The following is a 23,353-nucleotide window of genomic DNA, read 5'->3' as shown; positions in this document are numbered from 1 at the left end:
AAACCCAATCCCCAGTGTGATGGTGTTTGGAGGTGGGGCTTTTGGGAGGTAATAAGGTCATGAAGGTGGCACCCTCACGAATGGGATTAGTGCCTTTATAAAAGAGACCCCAAAGAGCTCCCTTGCCCCTTCCACCACGTGAGGACACAGCCAGAAGATGGCTATTTATAAACCAGGAAGAGGGCCCTCACTCAACACCAAATCTGCTGGTGCCTTGATCTTGGACTTCCCAGGCTCCAGAACTGTGAGAAATAAGTGTTTGTTGTTTTTAAGCCACCCAGGCTGTGGTAGTTTGTTTTAACTACCCGAACAGACTAATGTAATGATTACTTGTGCAATGATTATGGTCTTAATTTGTATTTGCATTTCCCTAATGACTGGGGACGTTAAACATCTTTTCATGTGTTTATTTGCCATCCATATAAGTGTTTCTTCACATCTTTTGCCCATCTTCTAATTAGATTTTTTTTTAATGTTGAGTTTTAAGACTTCTTTATTTATTATTTATTAATTTATTTATTTATCGGTCAGGCCATACCGTACGGCTTGCAGGATCTTAGTTCCCCGACCAGGGATCGAACCCAGGCTCCCTTACAGTGGAAGCCCGGAGTCCTAACTACTGGACCGCCAGGGAATTCCCAAGAGTTTTTTATATATTCTAGATATGCGTATTTATCAGATATGTGGTTTGCAAATATTTCCTCCGAATCTGCAGTTTGTCTGGGAGGATAACTGGGATGATGACATAGAGGATGACTTGTCCAATTAGTTACGAGCTACACTATAGAAATATGGTTCTAAGATGGAGACCTCATAGCATCCAGAACAAGTATGAAGCAACCTAAACTTGAATTGTTTACTAACTTCTAGGACAGAGAGCCCAGGATGGGACACTTAAAAAATATGTTTATTTCATTATCTGCTTGGATATATTTTTGTTTTTGTAACACAAAAATAAATATTTTCATGTAAAAAAAATAAGGTCTTTTGCAAAGTAAATGTTTTACATTTTGATGAAGTCCAATTTATAGACTTTTTTTGGATCATACTTTTTTCTTTTTTTTCACCAAGCACAGGTCCTAAGGACTTTCTCATGTGTTCTGAAAGTCTTACAGTTAAATTTTACATTTAAATCTGTGATCCATTTTGAGTTAATTTTGTATCAGATATGAAGTTGAGGTAGAAAATAAGAATTGAAAAAGTCAAAAAGAAGGGAAGAGAAAGTCAATTTAATGGGATGGTATTTAATCACTAAAAATAATTAAAACTGCTATGGAGAAAATAAAAAAAATTCTGTCACAACATGAATTGACAAAAATTTAACAGCTAGGTTTTCAGCATTAAAAAAATTTGTAGAATCAGAAAATACGAAAGTAAAGCCAAAATAATTTGAATGCCAAAGTAAGATTTCTTACCTACATGCTGACTCAATGCCTGAACAACATTTGTGGCAGCAGCATAGATGCCTGGATTCTTGGAATTCAGATTGTTATCTACTATTGCTGGGATGAGCATGTTGATTATAGGAGATAAGTTGTCTCTAAGCAAAGGAATCATTTTGTGCATTGTTTCTAGAGCCACCAGGTTTACTTTACTATTGGAATCATGAAGTCGAGATTTAAAAGCATCAAAGATCTGGAAGTAAATTGGTAAATTATTTAAAGTGAAATAATGTTGATATCTATTATATTTAAATTCCTTATGACATTTCATAGCATTCATCCTACTAAAGGAGAAATGTACTATTTAAAAACACACACACATCTTACTTAACTTGAACTTAGATAATAGGAACTTTATAAAAATGTTGATGCTAAATCTAAGTGTCCAATCTTCTTATAGCAAAAAGAGAAGGCTTCAAACATCACCTAAAAAGACATCCTACTAAATTAAGGTTGAGAAATTTGGTTCAGTACACAGATAACTGATTTACTATAAATGTGATAAAAATGCTGTTTTCTGAAATGTACAGGTTTAGCTAACTTTAAGAACTTAAAAAAAGTTTCTATTCTTATCTCTATTTGTAACAGAGAGGTTTAATCTAGTTTCAGTTTAGGTTTCTCATGAGAATTTTAGATGCAATTTCAGAGTTAAGTTTTTATTATTACCTCTTAACCTGAGTACTTAAACAATTGTTCCTTGCTCTTTTAATTCTTAGCTTTCATAACTTCAAGATATAATAAAGTGAATGCTAAGCAATTCTTTACCTATATCAGGTGAGGGAAGAGCTATTCTGTGAAACCAAGACTATTAACTAATAATTCCTGATATATATAGATATAGATATATGAAAATTACTCAACAGATATCAGAAAATGTAACTTTCTGATTCCCATGACATGGTAACAAGGTACTTTTCTTCTGAAAATTAAGAGACACGACCACTAGAATAGAGTTGTTATAGTATGTTTGCCAAGTTTAATGAACCTAATACAAATTTAAAATGGAATTTAATGAATAAATTACTAATGGGATTAACTGAACTAAACTCTGATGAAGCACAAGTAATCTATACTCTGGTACCACTAACATTTATTAATTTACTACTGTCTCCCTTTCTATTGCTTCTTGTCTTCCTAAACAAATTATAAAATATAAATATATATTTATAAATATATATTAACATAATATATAAAAATTAGCATACGCAGATTTCTAACCTACATATGAAAACTTTTATTAACTATTCCTTAGTAATATCAACTCTCTTAAATGCCTTGGTTTTTAAAATATTTATTGATTCACTCAGCAATTTTTTTTTTTTTTGGGTCATACCTCATGGCTTGTGGGGATCTCAGTTCCCCAACTAGGGACTGAACTCAGGCCATGGCAGTGAAATCCCGGAATAATGGCCATTAGTCCAACAAGGAACTCCCTCACTCAACATATATTTACTGAATGCCAGGTTCTAAGAGCTCAGAATACAGAGCTTTCAAGGAGTTACCATCTAGTGGGACAAGTCAAACAAATAAACCTATTTTCTTACCTTTTTCCTCAATTACTTTCAATTGTTCTAGAATGCTTTTAACATTGCAAAACCTAAGCAGTGCATTCTTTTCACTAAGTTTAACACTTTACAGTAATATATATATATAATATTAAGAAATAGGGCAATTTTTTATGCTAATGAACTTTATTAACCACAGATTGAAAATGAAAATTAATTTTGACAGTCCTTACCTTCACAATGTTTCCAACAACAAGCTCTTGATTGTTTTCAGTATCTGATAAAAGCTGCTTAATCCCATTAATACGATCACGAAAGTCTTTGGCATTTAATAAACCTGTTATGACTTTAATGTACTCAGCACTTTCTAAGGAATTGCGGGGAACTGATTTTCTGGTGATTTCACGAATTTCAGTTACCTCTCTAAAGTGAAAGAAAGGTAAAACACAAACACAATGAATAATTCTCATCATGTATTCATTTTTGAAAAATTCAAAAAATGACTTAACCCATAGCCACGATACCTGTGTTGGGAGTCCCTAATATCTCCCCTGGGTTTGGTGATTTTCTGGGAGAACTCAGGATTCAGCATGTAGCTTTACTCATGGTTAAGATTTATTACAGCAGAAGGATATAATGCAAAATCAGTGAAGGGAAAAGGTGCATGGGGTAAAAGTCTGAAGGAAACTAGATGGAAACTTCCAAGAGTCCTTTCCCTGTGGAGTCACACAGTATAAACTTAATTCTTCCAGCAACAAACTGTGACAACACATATGAAATGTTTTCTACCAAAGAAGCTTATTAGAGGCTCTGTGCCCAGGATTTTTATGGGTAGTTGGTCATGGGTGGTCCTCTGCCTTGGACATACCAAAATTCCAGACTCCCAGAAGGAAAGCAGGTCTTCAGCTTTAACCATACTGTTTGCCTAAATAATACAGGCACAGTAAATTACTCTTATCAAGTTAAAGAATGGGGGGGAAATCCTCCTGAAATTCTAGTTTCCAGATGCTAGCCAAAGGCTAACCTCACAAGCTGGCCTTTCTAAGGATACCAGTCTCAGGCCCGATATGTCAATCCTTTTCTGAAAAATAGCCATGTGAATATGCCTGGGAAAATTAGAATCTCAAGACCAGTGGGATTTACTATTTCAATGACTTAGTATTAGTAACAATACATTAAAAGAATTATAGACAATGACCCAAATAGGATTCATTCCATGGATGCAAGGATGGTTCCACATCCACCAGTCAATCAATATAATATATCACATTAACAACATGAAGGATAAAAATCATATTATCATCTCAATAGATGCAGAAAAAGCATCTGGAAAATTCAACTTGCATTCACGATAAAAACTCTCTACAATTTGGGTATAGAGGGAACATATACCTCAAGATAATAAAGGCCATATATGACAAGCCCACAACATCATACAACAGTGAAGGGTTAAAAGCTTTTCCTTTAATCTCAGGAACAAAACAGGGATGCCTACTCTTTCCATTCTTATTCAACATAGTATTGGAAGTCCAAGCCAGAGCAATTAATCAAGAAAAAGAAATAAAAGGCATCCAAATTGGAAAGAAAGAAGTAAAATTATCTCTATTTCCAGATGTTATAATATTTTATATAAAAAAACTCTAAAGATGTCACCAAAAAATGTTAGAACTAATGAAAAATTCAGTAAGGTTACAGGATACAAAATCCACATACAAAAATCAGTTGCATTTCTATATACTAACAACCAACTATCTGAAAAAGAAATTAAGAAAACCATCTCATTTATAAACGCATCAAAAAGAATAAAATACCTAGAAGTAAATTTAACCAAGGAGGTGAAAAAGCTCCACACTCAAAACGAAAGAAATTGAAGAAGACACAAATAAACGGAAGACATTCCATGCTCATGGATTGGAAGAATTAAAAGTATTAAAATGACCATACTACTCAAGGCAATTTACAGATTCAATGCAATCCCTATTGAAATAACAAAATTAGAACAAATAATTCTAAAATTTGAATGGAACCACTAAAGCCCAATTAGCTAAAGCAATCTTGAGAAAGAACAAAACTGGTGGCATCACATTTCCTGATTTCAAACTATATTGCAAAGCTGTAGTAATCAAAACAGTACGGTACTAGTTTAAGAGAGACCCATAGATCAATGGAACAAAGTAGAGCCTAGAAATAAACACACAATTAATTTATGATATATGGTCAATTAATTTATGATAAAGGAACCAAGAATATACAACGGGAAAGCACAGTCTTTTAAATGGTGCTGGGAAAACCAAACAGCCACATGCAAAACAGTGAAACTGGACCCCTATTTTACACCATACACAAAAATCAACCCAAATGGGTTAAAGACTTGAATGTAAGACCTGAAACCATAAAACTCCTAGTAGAAAACATAGAGGATAAGCTCCTTGACATCAGTCTTGACAATGATTTTTTGGATTTTACAACAAGAGTAAGGCAACAAAAGTAAAAACCAACAACTGGGACTACATCAAACTAAAAAGCTTCTGCGCAGCAAAAGAAACCATCAACAAAATTAAAAGGCAATTTACAGAATGGGAGAAAATATTTGCAAATTATATATCTGATAAGGGGCTAATATCCAAAGTATAAGAGGCACTCATACAATTCAATGGCAAAAAAACAAACAACCTGATTAAAAAATAGGCAGAGGAACTGAGTAGACATTTTTCCAAAGAAGACACAAATGCCCAACAGATACATGAAAAGGTGCTCAACATCATTAATCATCAGGGAAATGCAATCAAAACCACAGTGAGATATTATCTCACACCTGCTGGAATGGCTACTATCAAAAAGACAAGAAATAACAAGTATTGGTGAGGATGTGGAGAAAAGGGAACCCTGTGCACTCTTGGTGGGAATGTAAATTGGTGCAGCCACTATGGAAAATAGTATGGAGGTTCCTCAAAAAAATTAAAAATAGAACTACCATGAAGAACTCCAAGTGCGGGAAAGGGAGTGAGGCAGCCATTCACTGTTTTGGAAGATAACAACTGGGTGAGGAGGCCTCTAACTATGCCTCACCAGGGTCTTTAAAAAAAAAAAAAAACAAAAAAACTACCATATAATTCAGGAACTCCGTTTCTGATTAATATATCCTAAGGAAATGGAATCACTATCTCTAAAATATATCTGCATCCTCATGTTCACTGCAGCATTATTTACCATAACCAAGACATGGAAACAACCTAAGTGTCCACTGACAGATGAATGAATAAAGAAAATGTGGTATATACATATGCATTCAGCCCTAGAAAGCAAGGAAGTCTTGCTGCTTGTGACAACATGAATAGATCTTGAGGGCATTATGTTAAGCAAAGTAAGTCACAGAAAGATAAATACTGTATGATCTCACTTAAATCTAAAAAACCAAACTCATAGATACAGAGAACAGATTGGTGGTTGCCAGAGGCAGGGGTTAAAGGGTGGGCAAAATGGGTGAAGAGAGTCAAAAGATAAAAATTTCCAGTTGTAAGATAAATGAGTTCTGGAGATGTAAAGTACAGTATGGTGACAATAGTGTAGATTTGAAAGTTGCTAGGAGAGTAGGTCTTAAAATTTCTCAGGGAAAGAAAAAGAAACTGTAACTATGTGAGGTGATGGATGTTAACTAAATTTATTATTGTGGTAATCATTTCACAATATATTTACATATTAAATCATGCTGTATACCTTAAACTAATACAATGTTATTTTTCAATTGTATCTCAATAAAATTGGGAGAAAAAAGAATGAATGAAAATAGTTCATGGCAACATTATTAATTATACAATGTATAGACTATTCAAAACAAATATTACAATAATGTATTATGGGGATTATAGTATGTAGAAGTTAAATGCATGACAAAAATAGCATAAAAGGGGCTTCCCTGGTGGCACAGTGGTTGAGAGTCGCCTGCCGATGCAGGGGACATGGGTTTGTGCCCTGGTCCGGGAAGATCCCACATGCCGCGGAGCGGCTGGGCCCGTGAGCCATGGCCGCTGAGCCTGCGCGTCTGGAGCCTGTGCTCTGCAATGGGAGATGCCACAACAGTGAGAGGCCCGTGTACCGCAAAAAAAAAAAAAAAAAAAAAAAAAGATGATAGGCTTAAACCCAACCATATGAACAATAACATCAAATATAAATGGTCAAACAGCCCAATTAAAAGGCAGAGATTGTTAGACTGGATACAAAAGCAAGACCTAATCACATACGATCTACAAAAAACATACTTTGAAAAATTTATTCTGAAACTTGATAACGGGATTTATAGCCAAGATTCAGAGGGTCAGTGGATGGAAGATTACTAAGAGTAGACATCAAGAGTAGGGGGTTTCTTACTAAGCTGGTCTAACAAGATTTTTGCTGAAGACAAGCCAGATACTTATATATCAAAGGTGGAGGATGAGGAACCTGCTCAGATATCAAGGGTGATAAGTATGAAGGGGTAGGAAGGAAATGACTTAGCAGGATTCTTAACTAAGACTAGCTTAGGCAGGCCAAAGACACGGCCCAAGGATGAGGCCTGGTGTAAAAGAGGGCTCAGAGGAGGCTGTCTAAAGTTTGTCAAAGAGAATCTTTGTCAAATAAGAAACCAGTTTACACCTACATGGAAAATAACAAGTATTGATGAGGGTGTGGTGAAATTGGAACCCTCTTACTATTGCTGGTGGGACTGTAAAATGGAGCCACTTTGGAAAACAGTCTGACAGTTCTTCAAAAGTTTAAACACAGTTATCTTACTACCCAGCAATTCCACTCCTTATACCCAAGAGAATTGCAAACATGTCCACAACAAAACCCAAATATCCATCAACTAATGAATGGATAAACAAAACGTAGTGTATCCATACAATGGAATATTATCTAGTGAAAACGAATGAGGTACTGATATATGCTACAACTTGGATAAAGCTTAAAAACATAATGCCAAGTCTAAGGAATCAGTCACAAAAGACCACGTATCATATGATTCCATCTGTATGAAATGCCCAGAATATGCAAATCCACAGAAACAGAAGGCATACTGCCTAGGGCTTGGAATGGGGGGGTTGCAGGGAAATGACAGTGACTATTAATGAGCATGGGATTTCTTTTAGAGGTGATGAAAATGTTCTAAAATTGACTGTAATGATGGCTGCACAACTCAGTGAATATACAAAAAACATTAAACTGTATGCTTTAAATAGGTGAATTATGTGTTATATGACTTACATCTCCACAACACTGTTATTAAAAAAAAAAGACATATCATGTAAACACTATTACAATAAAATGGTTAATACTAGACAGAGTAGACTTCAGGAAAAAGAATATTATCAGAGATAAAGTGAGAGACTTCATAAGGATAAAAAGGTCGTTTCATCAAAAAGTCACAACTATCCTAAATACCTGAACATAAGCACATTGCATCAAAATACATAAAGCAAAAAATGACAGAACTTAAAGCATAAATTAAAAAATCCACTACAGTTGGAGATATTAATAGTCCTATCTTAGCAATTAATAGAACAAGTAGAAAATCAGTTAGGGTATAGAAGACTTGAACAACAGCTACAGAAGGCCACACCCCATGCAGAGAAAACCCAGCACAGAGGAACTGAGGCCTTGGACATGGAGGTGAAGATGCCATGAGAGAAGAAGGGAGCTAAAGTGCAGTGAGAAAAGTGGCCAACTGAGGAAAAGCAGGACCCTAGGAGGCAAGAAATGGGGCAAAAAGGGCCCGCAGACTAATGAAGTCAAATCAGGCTGAGAGGGGTATTGAGGAGGAGAAAAGAGCTGAGGTGGCAGGTGAAATGAGCCCCTCATCGGTAAGGTCCTGGAAGTAGGCCCTATTTACTGCATGAAGAAGTTAGCAATCTCCTCTAGAGTCCTCATAAATTAAATAATAATTCATTCTAAAATAATTAAAAGAAACATAAATACACATCTTCTCTCACATTTTGTTTTGAGACTTTTGCCCCAAAGTGGTTTGGTCCTTCCAAGCTATAGAATAACGTGGCATACACAGTCTCTGCTCTGGAAGCAACCTAGTTCCTATAGTATTTTATTTCCTCTAAAGAACTCTTTTAACATTTCTTGCAGAGCAAGTCTAACGGAAACAAATTCCCTCATTTTTCGTCTAAGCAAGCCTTTGTTTCTCCCACACTTTTTTCTTCCAATTTTATTGAGATATAATTGATATACAGCACTGTGCAAGTTTAAGGTATACAGCATAATGATTTGATTTGCATATCTCATGAAGTGATTATCACAATAAGTTTAGTTGCACCTAAAGAAACAGAAAAAAATGTTTTTAATAAATAACTTCTCCTTGTGATGAGAACTCTTAGGATTTACTTTCATATATAACGTACAGCAGCATTAATTATATTTATCATGTTGTACATTACACGTCCCTCTGTGAAGTATACTTTGAATAACAAAGTTCCAAAATTCCATGGATTTTTATTTTTTGTAAAATTTATTATCCAAAGACACACAAATACAGAAAATATGAAAGATACCTATGTATCTACTCATATAATTTTTAAAGTAATGTTTAAAATATATTTTAAAATATACCAGAGATCATAATAATTCTGAAAGATATTTAGAAGTTATATAATCAATATATTAAATATCGCTAAATAGCTTAAACAGGTTATGCAATTACATATACAATTATATTTATAAAAATTTTAAGAGTAGTTTTTTTTCCTGGTTGGTGATATTATAGGTGATTGGTTAAATTTTTTATTTTAAATTTTTATTACATTATAGTTGATTTACAATGTTGCATTAATTTCTGCTGTACAGCAAAGTTTATCAGTTATATATATACATATATCCACTCTTTTCACTTACTTTTTCTTTCTCCTTTTTTTATTTTTATTTTTTTGAATTTTATTTTTCATACAGCAGGTTCTTTTTGGTTATCTATTTTATACATATTACTGTATATGTCAATCCCAATCTCCCAACTCATCCCACCCCCCCCGTCAAATTCTTTTAATGTTTGTATTTTCTCAAGTGTTTTTCCCCCTTAACCATAATTATGTATTACTTTTATAATCAAGGGGGGAAAGTAAAGCCTATAAATTGAAAAAATTAATCAGAGTTGTCCAACACTGGCCAACTATTGACAAGTTCAATAACACTAAAGTTTTACTAATGTTTAGTTCATGTAAAAGCAAGTTGCTGTGAATATACAATTACCTTATTAAATCTAATTACCTCACACTTTCTAAGTCCTTACCAACTTTTAAAACTCCATTAAATTTTGACAAATACCCCTGGGATAGTTCATGAAAACATTCAAATAGACTATCATCACTATTAGGGAGTAATTTCTGTAATAATGTGGACTAGCAAATGCTTCTACCTTTCAGCTGAATTGAAAGCATCTCTAGACACAGATGATGACCTTGTATTTCCAACACTGCCAGTATGAGATCGTCTTCCTTTTGTTGAAGGAGTATCTAGTGGTATCTCTCCCAAACCCTATAAGAAAGGCAGTGTAATAAAAGTCTTAAAACTTGTAAAGTGAAAGAATGTGTACAATGGAATTTTCATAGCAGTCATTGTTGATCTCTTATGGTTGAAAGCATTTTAATAATCTGCTATACTTGTGCTTTAAAGGGTTTCAGATATATAAACTATCTTGTAATTAGTAGTAAATTAACAAAGTATGTACCCAACTACTAGGAAATGATATTGGCTTGGTAAAACTGTTTAAATACAAAACTTAACATCTATGTTTTGTAACTACTCTTCTTCAAGCTTAAAATCTATACAGAAAATATGAACACATTATATAAACAATGAATTCCTATGCAACACTAGTATGAAAATAAACATTTCGAAAGAACTATTTAAAACCTCTTTTTTTTCCTGATACCTGTACTTGAAATAACTCACAGATATAATCTGCCTCATTTTAGTAAGACAATCTTTTTGCATGGCTATTTTAATAAATTCTATAAGAATTAAGCTGAAATCTTTAATATCAATAGGAAGAAAAAAAATGCTCTAAAATGTTTACCACAATACATATTTGAAGTAGTATTCCTTCATAAATGAATCCTTTGCCAAAGCTTACCAGAGAGGAATAACATAAATTAACACAGAAAAATTCTACATTATTAAATTAAGCACATTTTTGCAAAAAACAATGTGTAAACAGATTACTTTTTTATAAGACACTTTTCACATTTCATTTCACTTGATATTCCCTCAGTCACGCATTTTACAGACATTTTTGAATCCCCATTATTTGTCATGATATATAAGACATGGGGCTTCCCCTCAAGGATCTCCTTATCAACACTCCACAGTGTGGTAGGAGCTCTAACGGTAGAACATACAAGGTAAAGTAGGAATCAATTGTAATAAACATCATTAGCCTCATTTTATAAAAATAAAAATTCTGGGTTAAAGAAATGATGTGCCTAAGATTATATAGTTGCTAATTCTGAGTTGTGATTCAAACCTGTCTTGTAATTCCAATAAACCACACTACATTCTACCAAATATCAAGCTTCTGTTCAATAAACATCTACTGACACTATGAATGTCTACTCAGTACTGCAGTTGTTGAAATGCTACTGTAGATATATTCTAAATGGTTAACAGAAATAATCAAAGAATTATTTCTATCCTTTACCTTCCTCAGCAAATGAACTTTGTTTTTAAAGTTGTTTATAAAATAAACTTCTTCTACATACCTTTTGCCTTAAGCTTTTAACAGATTCCTTAATATATGGTAAATCTTTAGATGGGACATACTTTTCAAGCATTTTATCAAAGTGAGGATGACACATCATGAGGAAAAGCATCTTTCGGCCATAATACCTATAGATATTTAAGAAATACGTAAATAATTCTATAAATCTTAACAAGCTCAGTTTCTGTCCTTAGATACAATTTTTTTTCCAATAGAAAAAACCTATCAACATCAAGATTATCATCTCTATTTTAAATAAGCCATTGAAATGGAGTTACACTAACTGGATTAGAAAATACAGCAGTCTCTTGCCACCCATCTTTAAAAAAACATGGCTTCAAATCTTTTAGCTATGTGTCAGATCAGAGCCAAAAGCTCTGACTCTATTTTTCAGGCACACGAGGGTCCATATCAAGGCTGGCATTTTGCAGAACTGTGAATTAAGAGAACTGTGTCTTTGTCCTGGGCTCCTTGCCTGGTGACCTTTTGCTGCTCACTTGCTGGCCAGATGTTCTGGCCTAAGACTACCTTCCAAAGGTTCTGTATTTCCGACCCTCTCTCTTTTCCTTTTCCTGCCAAAACTTACCTGGGTTTCAATTCTTCAAAAACCTATTCTTTGCTACTTAAAATACAACCAAAATTAGTTGGTAAATCGTGGCTGATATATTAATGAATGTCTAATGTTCTCCAAACTAGGTTTTTTATGCTATATGAATTTTAAAATAATTCTTTTAGGATAATACCTTAAGCCAAGATATCATTCTAATGGTAAATGATATGGTGGAAGTGCATACTGGAGATATTTTTGGATGGGGTGGTCGGTATAGTACCTCATAATAAAAATACATTATTATTCTTCAAGGAGGCTTGGCCCTAAAATAATTACAGTTATACTTTTACCTACAACTTGGAATTATGACACTAGAAGAACCAGGGAAGGCAAGGCTTTTGTGGGGGAGATGAATAGGATGATCTCAGCATCATTTATATCAACGAGACTCCTTCAAATGTAGTGAAATTACAGAAAAGGAGGTTAATAACAAAGAATAAAAATTACTTTCCTTGCCCCACAACCAGAATAAGGTCAACACCCGGATAAGTAGCTCCTAATCAGTTATAGTTTCAAAGGTGACTCTAAAGTTTATCCCAGAATGTTAAGGACTGTAGGTCTATCATAGGCCTTAATGATATGGGAATGGCTAAAGCAAACAAGTAAACATGCAAAAGGGACACAAAGTGTAAGAAATACTAAAACTGGAAAGTTGTAATTATTTTGTAATTTTAAAATTTCAAATAAGAATCTAAGAAATGACAAAATGGATTAGAAAAGTTACTATGCCATTAAGGAAAGGTTAAGATGTACACAAAACAGCTATTGTAAATTTTATTTTGTTCCTAACTAGTCTATTATGATCCAGCCCTCCTAAATTGTTTTGAACTTTACTGTAGTATGCAGAACTTCTAAAATGGTTCCTCCAAAGATGTCCTGCTCTAATTCCTACAATTTATGAATATGATGAGATATAACTTCCAGGATTATGTTACATGGCACAGTTGACTTTAAGATAGGGGGATTGGGCTTCCCTGGTGGCGCAGTGGTTGAAAGTCCACCTGCCGATGCAGGGGACAGGGGTTCGTGCCCCAGTCTGGGAAGATCCCACATGCCACAGAGCGGCTAGGCCCGTGAGCCATGGCCGCTGAGCCTGCGCGTCCGGAGCCTGTGCTCCGCAATGGGAGAGGCCACAACAGTGAGAGGCCCGTGTAGCACAAAAAAAAAAAAAAAAAAAGATAGGGGGATTATCTGGGTGAACCTAATCTAATCACATGAACACTTAAATGCAGAGAACTTTCTGTGGCTGGTAGAAGAAAAAGAAGTCAAAGAGATTCCAAGCATGAGAGGGATTCAACTTGCTGTTGCTGGCTTGAAGATGGAGTGGGTTGTGTGAGAAGGAATTCAGGTGGCCTTAAGGGAGCTGAGAGAGGACCCTCGCTGACAGCCAGCAAGGAAACAGGGACCTCAGTCCTATAATCACAAGAAACTGAAATTGGTCAAAAACCTGAATGAGTTTGTAAGCAGATTCATCTATAGAGCCTCTAGATAAGAGCCCAGCACTGTTATTACCTTGATTTCAGCCTTGTGAAACCCTAAGCAGAGAACCCAGATGAGCATGCCAGACTTCTAACCTAAGAACGGAAAGCTAAAAAAATCTGTGTTGCCTTAAATCACTATATTTGTGGTTATTTGTTATGCAGCGACAGAAAATGAATATATCTACATTCTATGTTAGCTTTTGGCATAATGACTTCCACAAGATTAACTGTAGTTACCTAAAGTACTGAATATCTTTGTCTTAAAATGTTAAAAAGTTTGATATCCTTCTTTACTTTTTAGTCTCCATGAAGTCAGGATCCTACCTTCTTCCTTTAATCTATGATCATATATAACTGCCATAATTTTTAGATTTTGTATGGGACATTATAAATATCTGGTCCAACCTTACTAATTTGATAGACGAGGAAACAGAGGCTAACAGAGGTTAAGTAACTTGCTTAGGGCAGACAGTGACTGGAGCTAAGAGTTGAACCTAGGCTTCTGACTACTTCTAAAACTTCTGTCAGCATTACAGCTATAGTACCATCCACATCTTAATTATTTTGTTATCTTTCTCTGATTGTTCTTAACCTTCATAAAACTATTCTTCAAGTACAGACAGCAATCAGAAATTCATGGAATTTTCTAAGTGAACATATCTCATGTTATCCATTTTGCTTCCTGTATTTTTCCTTGATTTTACCTGGCTACTTGGAAAATATATCATTTTCCCCTAAAGGCATTACCTTACATTTGCCCACAATGAAGTTCTTCAGCCACTTTTCTGCCCACTCATACAGTCTTGTGCCATTTTCATGCAGATCATCCCTGTGACACGGCATCTCACTACCCAGAAGTATGTAGTGTCATCTGTAAATTTGGAGAATTCACTGTGCACTCCCTCAAGACCATTTACAAACTGGTTAAATAAGATCATCCCCCAGCACTAATCCCTGGGGACCCCACTTTTCCATTTAGAAAAATGTTCATTCTTCTTTAGCCTTTGTTTAAGCCCTTAACGTAAGCCATTTAAGCCCTTAAAGTACGCCATTTAAGCCCTTAAAGTAAGAGATTCAGCAAATACTATTAGCAGCTACTCACCTGGTTTCTGGTGAGCTGTCCTGAGCAAATTTAGCAGCAGCTGGTAATATACGGTCAGCCATATCCTTTGTTCCTGATAGAATACGCTCTGGTTCCATAAATTTTACTACATCTGATAAGTGCTGGGCTGCACATCTTCTTACCGCAATGTGTAAATGGCTATAGGGAAACGTGGTCAATTAAAATAGAGTTGATGTATAAACAATTTTTCAAAGATATACCTTAAAAGTCAAATGATTACTCCTAAGCCTCAGCAATCATCCTTGCAGGCTAAAATGACAAATTATTTGCATTAGCTATCCCTCCCCAAGAAGTTAAAAACAAAACTCATAATCACTGACATTTATTTAGCTCCAGATGTATGAATGTAAGTAACATTAGAATAACAATATTATTATCCTCTGTATGCTTAATACCTAATATGATGTTTATCACGTAGGAATTATTTAATACATGTTTTTTGACTGAAATAACATTGAAATTTGCTTGTTTTTTTCCTACACCCCAGATTACAAGCAACTGTATTTTTAGTTTAAGGACATGTCCAGATTATTTTGAACATTACCTTTGTCCTCCATTGATAAGAGAAACAACTGCACGTGCAGGAGTTACATTAGTGATCATAGCTCTCAATGCCTTGTCAACATCTTCTCTTATAAATGTATTTGATTCTCCTGATTTATGCAACAAAACTTTTACTGTATTATCTAGTTCTTGATCCATGCTCTTTTTCAGGTAAGTGAAAAGGTCACTTAAACAAACCACAGCAGCACGAGAAACTCCAGAGCGTAAATTTTTCACCTAAAAAAAATTAACATTGTGAAGAATTAACATTGTGAAAATGACTCTACTACCCAAAGCAATCTACAGATTCAATGCAGTCCCTATCAAACTATCACTGGCATTTTTCACAGAACTAGAACAAAAAATTTCACAGTTTGTATGGAAACACAAAAGACCCCAAATAGCCAAAGCAATCATGAGAACGAAAAAAGGAGCTGGAGGAATCAGGCTCCCTGACTTCAGACTATACTACAAAGCTACAGTAATCAAGACAGTATGGTACTGGCACAAAAACAGAAAGATAGATCAATGGAACAGGATAGAAAGCACAGAGATAAAGCCACGCACATATAGTCACCTTATCTTTGATAAAGGAGGCAGGAATGTACTGTGGAGAAAGGGCAGCTTCTTCAATAAGTGGTGCTGGAAAACTGGACAGGTACATGTAAAAGTATGAGATTACAACACTCCCTAACATCACACACAAAAATAAGCTCAAAATGGATTAAAGACCTAAATGTAAGGCCAGAAACTATCAAACTCTTAGAGGAAAACATAGGCAGAACACTCTATGACATAAATCACAGCAAGATCCTTTTTGACTCACCTCCTAGAGAAATGGAAATAAAAACAAAAATAAACAAATGGGACCTAATGAAAGTTAAAAGCTTTTGCACAGCAAAGGAAACCATAATCAAGACCAAAAGACAACCCTCAGAATGGGAGAAAATATTTGCAAATGAAGCAACTGACAAAGGATTAATCTCCAAAATTTATAAGCAGCTCATGCAGCTCAATAACAAAAAAACAAACAACCCAATCCAAAAATGGGCAGAAGACCTAAATAGACATTTCTCCAAAGAAGATATACAGACTGCCAACAAACACATGAAAGAATGCTCAACATCATTAATCATTAGAGAAATGCAAATCAAAACTACAATGAGATATCATCTCACACCAGTCAGAATGGTCATCATCAAAAAATCTAGAAACAATAAATGCTGGAGAGGGTGTGGAGAAAAGGGAACACTCTTGCACTGCTGGTGGGAATGTGAATAGGTACAGCCACTATGGAGAACAGTATGGAGGTTCCTTAAAAAACTAAAAATAGAACTACCATATGACCCAGCAATCCCACTACTGGGCATATACCCTGAGAAAACCATAATTCAAAAAGAGTCATGTACCAAAATGTTCATTGCAGCTTTATTTACAATAGCCAGGAGGTGGAAGCAACCTAATTGTCCATCATTGGATGAATGGATAAAGAAGATGTGGCACATATATACAATGGAATATTACTCAGCCACAAAAAGAAACTAAATTGAGTTATTTGTAGTGAGGTGGATGGACCTAGAGTCTGTCATACACAGTGAAGTAAGTCAGAAAGAGAAAGACAAATACCATATGCTAACACATATATATGGAATCTAAGAGAAAAAAACAAAAATGTCATGAAGAACCTAGGGGTAAGACAGGAATAAAGACATAGGCCTACTAGAGAATGGACTTGAGGATATGGGGAGGGGGAAGGGTAAGCTGTGACAAAGTGAGAGAGTGGCATGGACATATATACACTACCAAACGTAAAATAGATAGCTAGTGGGAAGCAGCCACATAGCACAGGGAGATCAGCTCAGTGCTTTGTGACCACCTAGAGGGGTGGGATAGGAAGGGTGGGAGGGAGGGAGACATAAGAGGGAAGAGATATGGGAACATATGTATATGTATAACTGATTCACTTTGTTATAAAGCAGAAACTAGCACACCACTGTAAAGCAATTATACTCCAATAAAGATGTTAAAAAAAAAATTTCCAAAATGTACATTTTGCTGAAATTCTGAAAGAAATTCAGTAATAATGACTTTGAAACCAAATTTACTATCAAAGTAACGTACTTTAAATATGTATTATATTATTTCCTAAAAATATCAACATTTTATCAATTTTTTCAAATGTGGCAAAGTAAGGCATGAGTTACTTTACATATAAGCCTACTGATTTCATTTAGTACAGCTTTTCTTTCTTAAGGTCAAATAAATGTGGCATATTGATACTTTGTTATTCAAACAATCCTTAACTCAGCTGAAAAATAGGATTACCTCTTGAAGTACTGCAAAATTTGTTTCATGCAACTTTGTGTTCAATATTTCAGAATGAAAAGCAGCTAAGCATCTAATAAAGTTCAGTCCCTCAATTTTCTTCTCCCTATGGGAAAAACAAAGAAAAAACAAAATCATGCATTAAATGGGGCTCAACTGGAACAGGATCTCAGATTTCTTCTTTTGTGTGTATGGAATACTGTCAACGAGGAGACCCTGGGTATTTTCCCTTATCATGTAGGAAGCTCAAATAAAAAGATATGGAAAGTTTTGTTCACTCCTATAGTTCTCTTTCATGATCCAGAACTTTAAGAGCCAAAACCACTACTGACAGTCAAACTAAGTTCATGCTTTATAAATAAAAAGGAACATTTCTCCACCAGTAAGAATGTCATATTCTTTTTAGAGAACAGAAGGGAAAGGAATGGCAAATAAAATGTGAGGGAATCAGTAAAACAAAAATGGAAGGAGATTAAGTAACTACATATTACTTTGTTGGTGAGTATATAATCCAAGTGCAGAAAACCATCAAGAGATGTTTCTGTAACTTCTATTTCTTTTTCATTATCTTACCTAATGAGCCAGATGAAGGGTAGGTGAATACTAACAACAAGACGGTAGATTCAAGTGGGATTGGGATATAACATTTTAAACTTGATGGTTTCCATCTTATATGTTTGAAAAATGCAAGCTGAGTTTCCTTAGTTGGTAATATTGATGGTGGTTATTTTTCTAAGCATTTAAATCCCCTGAATAAGTTATGGAAAATAGGGAGAAAAGACCTAAGATTCCAAGGTGGCAAGAGTAAACCTATTTAATAGCTGTCTGGTTCAAGATTTTCATTTTTTGATTAAGCATAAAACTGTTACAGTTACTGTTCAGATGCACAAACAACCAGATTCTGTACACAAAGTAAATAAGAGAAAGTGGAGTCAAGAGAGAGGAAAGCAGAAAAAGAAATTAAGAAATAGTGGCTGAAATTTTTTCATCAAATCTATAAATTCTCAGATCCAAGAACAAATCCTAAACAGGATAACCATAAAATAAACACAAAATGGAACATCATTATCAAATTACTAAAAAGAGTGTTGAAGGGAATATTCTTAAAAGCAGCCATAGAAAAAAGGGCAAATTACACGCAGGAGAACAAAGATAACAATGATAAAAGACTTTAGCTCAGAAATATGCAAGCCACTGAACAAAATTTAAGTGCTAAAAAGAAACCGACAAAAAAATCAACTTAATTTAAGGAGGAATATACAAATCTTAAACTATAGTTGGAGATTGCAAAAGCCCAGTAACTGATGAAACAAATAAACAGGAAGTCAGTAAGGATACAGAAAACTTAACACTGTCAACCACTACCAACCAACCTGATCTTCTTAACCTTTATAGGACACTACAAACAACTTCAGAATGCAGATTCTTTTCAAGTTCATGTGAAACATGCATCTGCATGGTTTTGACATCAGGGTATACTGGTTTCAAAGAATGAGATGGGAAGTATACCAGCCTCTTCAATGTTCTAAAAGTTTGTATAGAATTTCTTTCCTAAATGTTTGGTATAATTCACTAGTGAAACCATCCATGCATGGAGTTTTCTTTGTGGGAAAGAAACTCAAATTCAATTTCCTCAATAGATATTGGGTTATATAGATTATCTACTTTTTGAGTGAGTTTTGGTAGATTCTGTCTTTCAAGGAATCTGTGCATTTCACTAAGTTGTCGAATTTATGGGCATAAAGCTTTTTATCATATTCCTTTATTATTTAATAGCTGTATGACCAGTAATGATGTTCCTTCTCTCATTCCTGATGTATTAATCTGTTTCTTCTCTTTTTTCTTCATCAGTCTGACTAGAGGTTTATCAATTTTATTTATTTTCTCCAAGAGCCCGCTTTTGCTTTTATTTATATCCTCTATTATTTGTTTTCTATTTCATTGATTTCCATCATGTTGTTTATTATTTTCTTTTTTTTTGCTTATTTTGGGCTTCATTTGCTCTTCTGTTTCAGTTTAAGATGAAAGCTGAGGTCACTGATATAATGTTTCATTCTTAATTTTATTAAATTCAAAATACATTCTAATTTCCCTTATGATTTCTTCTTACAGCCATGGGTGATTTATAAGTATGTTACTTAGTTTCCAAATATTTAGAGATTTTACAGGTATGTGTTCCTAACTTCTAATTTAATTCCACTGTGGTCAGAGAACAAAATTTGTATAATCTGCAACCTTTTAAATTACTTGTTTTATGTTCCAGAATATGGTCTTTCTTGGTAAATGTTCCTTGCAGACTTGAAAAGAATGTGAATTCTGTTGTTTTAGGTGGAGTGTTCTATAAATGTCAATCAGGTCAAGTTGAAAGTCTTCTATATCCTTACTAATTTTCTTTCTACTAGTTTTATCAATTAATGAGAGGATTGTTTGAGTTCCAACTATAACTGTGGATTTGTTTATTTCTTTGCAGTTCTACCAGTTTTTGCTTAATGTATTTTGAAGCTCCATTATATGGTAATATAATTTATATAATATTATATTATATAATAGAATATGGTTCAGGATTGCCATGTCTTCTTGATGAATTAACTCCCTTATCAATATAAAATGGCCCTCTTTATTCGTGATGTGATAGAATTCTAAGATGGCACCTTGATTCCTGTCCCAGGTGTACATGCCCTGAATAATACTCTCCCCTTGAGGGTGAATATGATGGGATATCACTTCTCTCAATCATGTTACATTATATAACAAAAGGGATTTTGCAAGTTGTCCTACAGCTCACCGATCCTCTGTTCATGTCTTTCTTCTAGTTTCTTTAACACATGGATTAGAATTATAACTATAGTTATAATGTCTTTGTCTACTAATTCTATCATTTTTGGGTTAGTTTCAATTGTTTTCTTTTTTTCTTTTTCATTATGGGTTGTATTTTCCTGCTTCTTTGCATGCCTGGTAATTTTTTATTGGATGCCAGGCATTGTGAATTTTTATCTTAGATATTTTTGTATTCCTATAAATATTTTTGGGCTTCTTTATGAGATATAGTTAAGTTACTTGGAAAGTCTGATCCTTTCAGGCCTTGCTTTTATGCTTTGTTTGGAGAAACAAAACTAGTCTTTAGCCTAAGGCTTATTCATTCCATAGATGAAGCAAAACTCTTCTGAGTATTCTACCCAATGCCATGTGAATTATAAGGTTTTCCACTCTGCCGGCGGGGAGAGAAAGTATTCTTGGCCTTATATACATACCAGGGAACATTCTTTGTAACTTCTATGAGTGGTCCTTGTTCTGGTTTCACAAGCATGCCTTGACCAAATACTCAGCTAAACATTTGAGAATAATCTTCTGAAGGTTCTTAGAGTTCTTTAAGGAACTGTATCCTCCTCTGGCATTCTGCCCTGCAAGCTCTAGCTATCTTGGCCTCCCCAAACTCCCAGCTCCATCTCTATCTCTGCTGGTATCTACATGGTTTTCCCCTCCCTAAGCTGTGTAGGAAGTTAGCAAGGGCTCACCTTTGTTTCTCAGGGATCACTGTCTTTCACTGCCTGGTTAACAATACTCTGAAAACCATTGTTTCATGTATTTTGTATTATTTCTTTAGTTCTTTCTGATGTGAAGGCAAATCTAATGCCTGTTAATCTATCTTGGCAGGAAGTGGAATTTCAAGAGCTCTATTTTGGCCATGTTAAATTTAAGATGTCTATTGGCATCCAAGTGGAAGTCAAAGAGGCAGTTCGATTACAAGTCCAGAGCTCAAGAAGATACCAGGGATTCAGATAAGCATTTATGAGAAATCAGAATACAGATAGAATTTAAAGCTATCGAATTGAATGAGATCATTTAAGAAAGGGGTTGGCAAACTATGGCTCACAGAGCAAATCTAGCCCCATCAGAGTTTACTTCTATAAGTAAAATTTTTATAAGTAAAGTTCACTGAAACACAACCGTGCCCATTCGTTTTCATACTGTCTAAGGCTGATTTTGCACTATAACAGCAAAGTTGAGTAGCTGCAACAGAGACAAGTGGCCTGAAAAGCCTAAAATATTTTACTATCTGGCTCTTTATAGGGAAAGATTGCCAGCCTGGATCTATGGGATGAATGTAGATAGAGAACACCAGTGGATTAAATTCTGGAGCACTCCTCAATTTTGAAATCAAACATTAAGTACTGAAGCAGGAAAAGAACCAAGAGTCTCAAATTTTTCCAGGGTGAAATGAAAAAAAGTATATGAAGAAGGGAGTGTCAACTGTGTCAAATGATGCTGAGAGGCTAAGTATGATGAGGACTAATAAGTGACCAGTATTTAGCAAATGGCCACTTCTGCAGTTTTAGTGAAGTGGCGGTCACAGTGGGGAGGGTTGAAAGCCAATCAAAGAAGGTTGAGAAGAGAACATAAGGTGAAAAAGCAGACACAATGAATTAGCCTTTTTGAGGACTTTTGCTAAAAAGGGGGGAGAAAAGAAATGTGAAAATGTGAAGAAGATGTGCAGTTTAGGAAGGAGTTTTAAAAACAGGAAATATTATAGCACATTTTTGTGTTGATGAATATGAATCTAGAAAAGAAGCAAAACTGATGATGAGGTATAGGAGGTGGATGCAGAGAGAGATTGAAGATTGAATAGGGGAGGAAATAGGACAAGGGGAGCCAAGAGATGTTCCAGCTGAAGCAAGTGGAATGCCACTGTCTTTTTTTTCCCTTTGAGTTATTGGCTGGGTTGGCTGGGTGGCTGCTGTAGCTGTGGTAGGAACAGATAAGTATTTTCAGGATTTTTATAGGATATATTTCACAGAGAAACACTTGGAGAAATGATGAGATTTATACTTAATACCAAAAGGTTTGCATAATCCATAATAAAGCTAACTATGTCCTTATGGTATGTAAGTTATAATATAACAGGTAATACAGTGCTATTAGGACCAGAGTTCAGCTACATTAATAAGTTGGAAAAAACTCAGACTGCCTAAGAAGTAAAATAATCATTCCTAAGACTATTTTAATAGGAAATGTTTCAAGGTTTCTAAAAATAAATTTTCAGAAAACTTTTGGAACTCAGCTTAGTTTTAAGTTAAGGATGGTGAACTCACCAATCCTCATCAGCTAAAAGCCTCAGAGCTTCTGTCAGTGCTACTTCTGGTTTGGAAAATGGCCGTAGTTCTGATGAATCCATTATTTCTGGACTATGGGTGACAGAAGGCATCCTTTCTTTATACTGTGGAATGGCTCCAGGAGATGCTTCGTCTAAAACAAAGAAACATACTAAATAAAGCATCGAATAACTCTGATACAAAGGGGTACAAATAATATTCTGACCATAGACTCTATGAATATTTCTTATAGAAACTAGTAACTATTAGTTTAGTCTCTAACAAAATTGTAATACCTGGATACCAAAGCTATTTAAAACTATACTTTTTATGTACAAAATTATTAAATTACATTTACTGTAAGTATATAAGTGGTTTTGCAGTCATGAGTCATATAACAAAGTCTAGCTTTAAGAGCTAAAAGTCAGTAAGAAGCATATGATCCCATTTTGTAAAAACATGTGGATATATACCTGTTTCACTGTACAAACGATAACAGAAAT

The 23,353-nt window shown here is 34.7% G+C and overlaps 1 protein-coding gene across 4 annotated transcripts in view; it reads right to left on the bottom strand.

Moving 5' to 3' along the window:
• Window positions 1–23,353, bottom strand: part of TOGARAM1 (TOG array regulator of axonemal microtubules 1) — an 80,773-nt gene that overhangs the window by 3,044 nt on the left and 54,376 nt on the right. For 2 of the 4 annotated variants that reach the window (XM_089907654.1, XM_022570661.3), the window contains exons 12-19: window positions 22,851–23,004; window positions 17,761–17,866; window positions 15,437–15,672; window positions 14,872–15,030; window positions 11,680–11,806; window positions 10,338–10,456; window positions 3,181–3,370; window positions 1,416–1,635 (exon numbers count right to left, since the gene is read on the bottom strand). In XM_089907654.1, coding sequence (XP_089763780.1) covers window positions 1,416–1,635; window positions 3,181–3,370; window positions 10,338–10,456; window positions 11,680–11,806; window positions 14,872–15,030; window positions 15,437–15,672; window positions 17,761–17,866; window positions 22,851–23,004 — 1,311 coding nt within the window. Of the gene's footprint in view, window positions 1–1,415; window positions 1,636–3,180; window positions 3,371–10,337; window positions 10,457–11,679; window positions 11,807–14,516; window positions 14,641–14,871; window positions 15,031–15,436; window positions 15,673–17,760; window positions 17,867–22,850; window positions 23,005–23,353 lie in introns of those variants that run through there. The other 2 variants (XM_089907656.1, XR_016392171.1) reach the window with 2 other exon arrangements.

The sequence above is a fragment of the Delphinapterus leucas genome, chromosome 2 (assembly GCF_059928025.1).
Source record: "Delphinapterus leucas isolate spDelLeu-1000000601 "Yukka" chromosome 2, BTC_Dleu_Yukka2, whole genome shotgun sequence".
NCBI classification, from domain to species: domain Eukaryota; kingdom Metazoa; phylum Chordata; class Mammalia; order Artiodactyla; family Monodontidae; genus Delphinapterus; species Delphinapterus leucas.
Note: the sequence above shows the minus strand (reverse complement) of the source record. Positions and strands in the feature narration are given on the sequence as shown.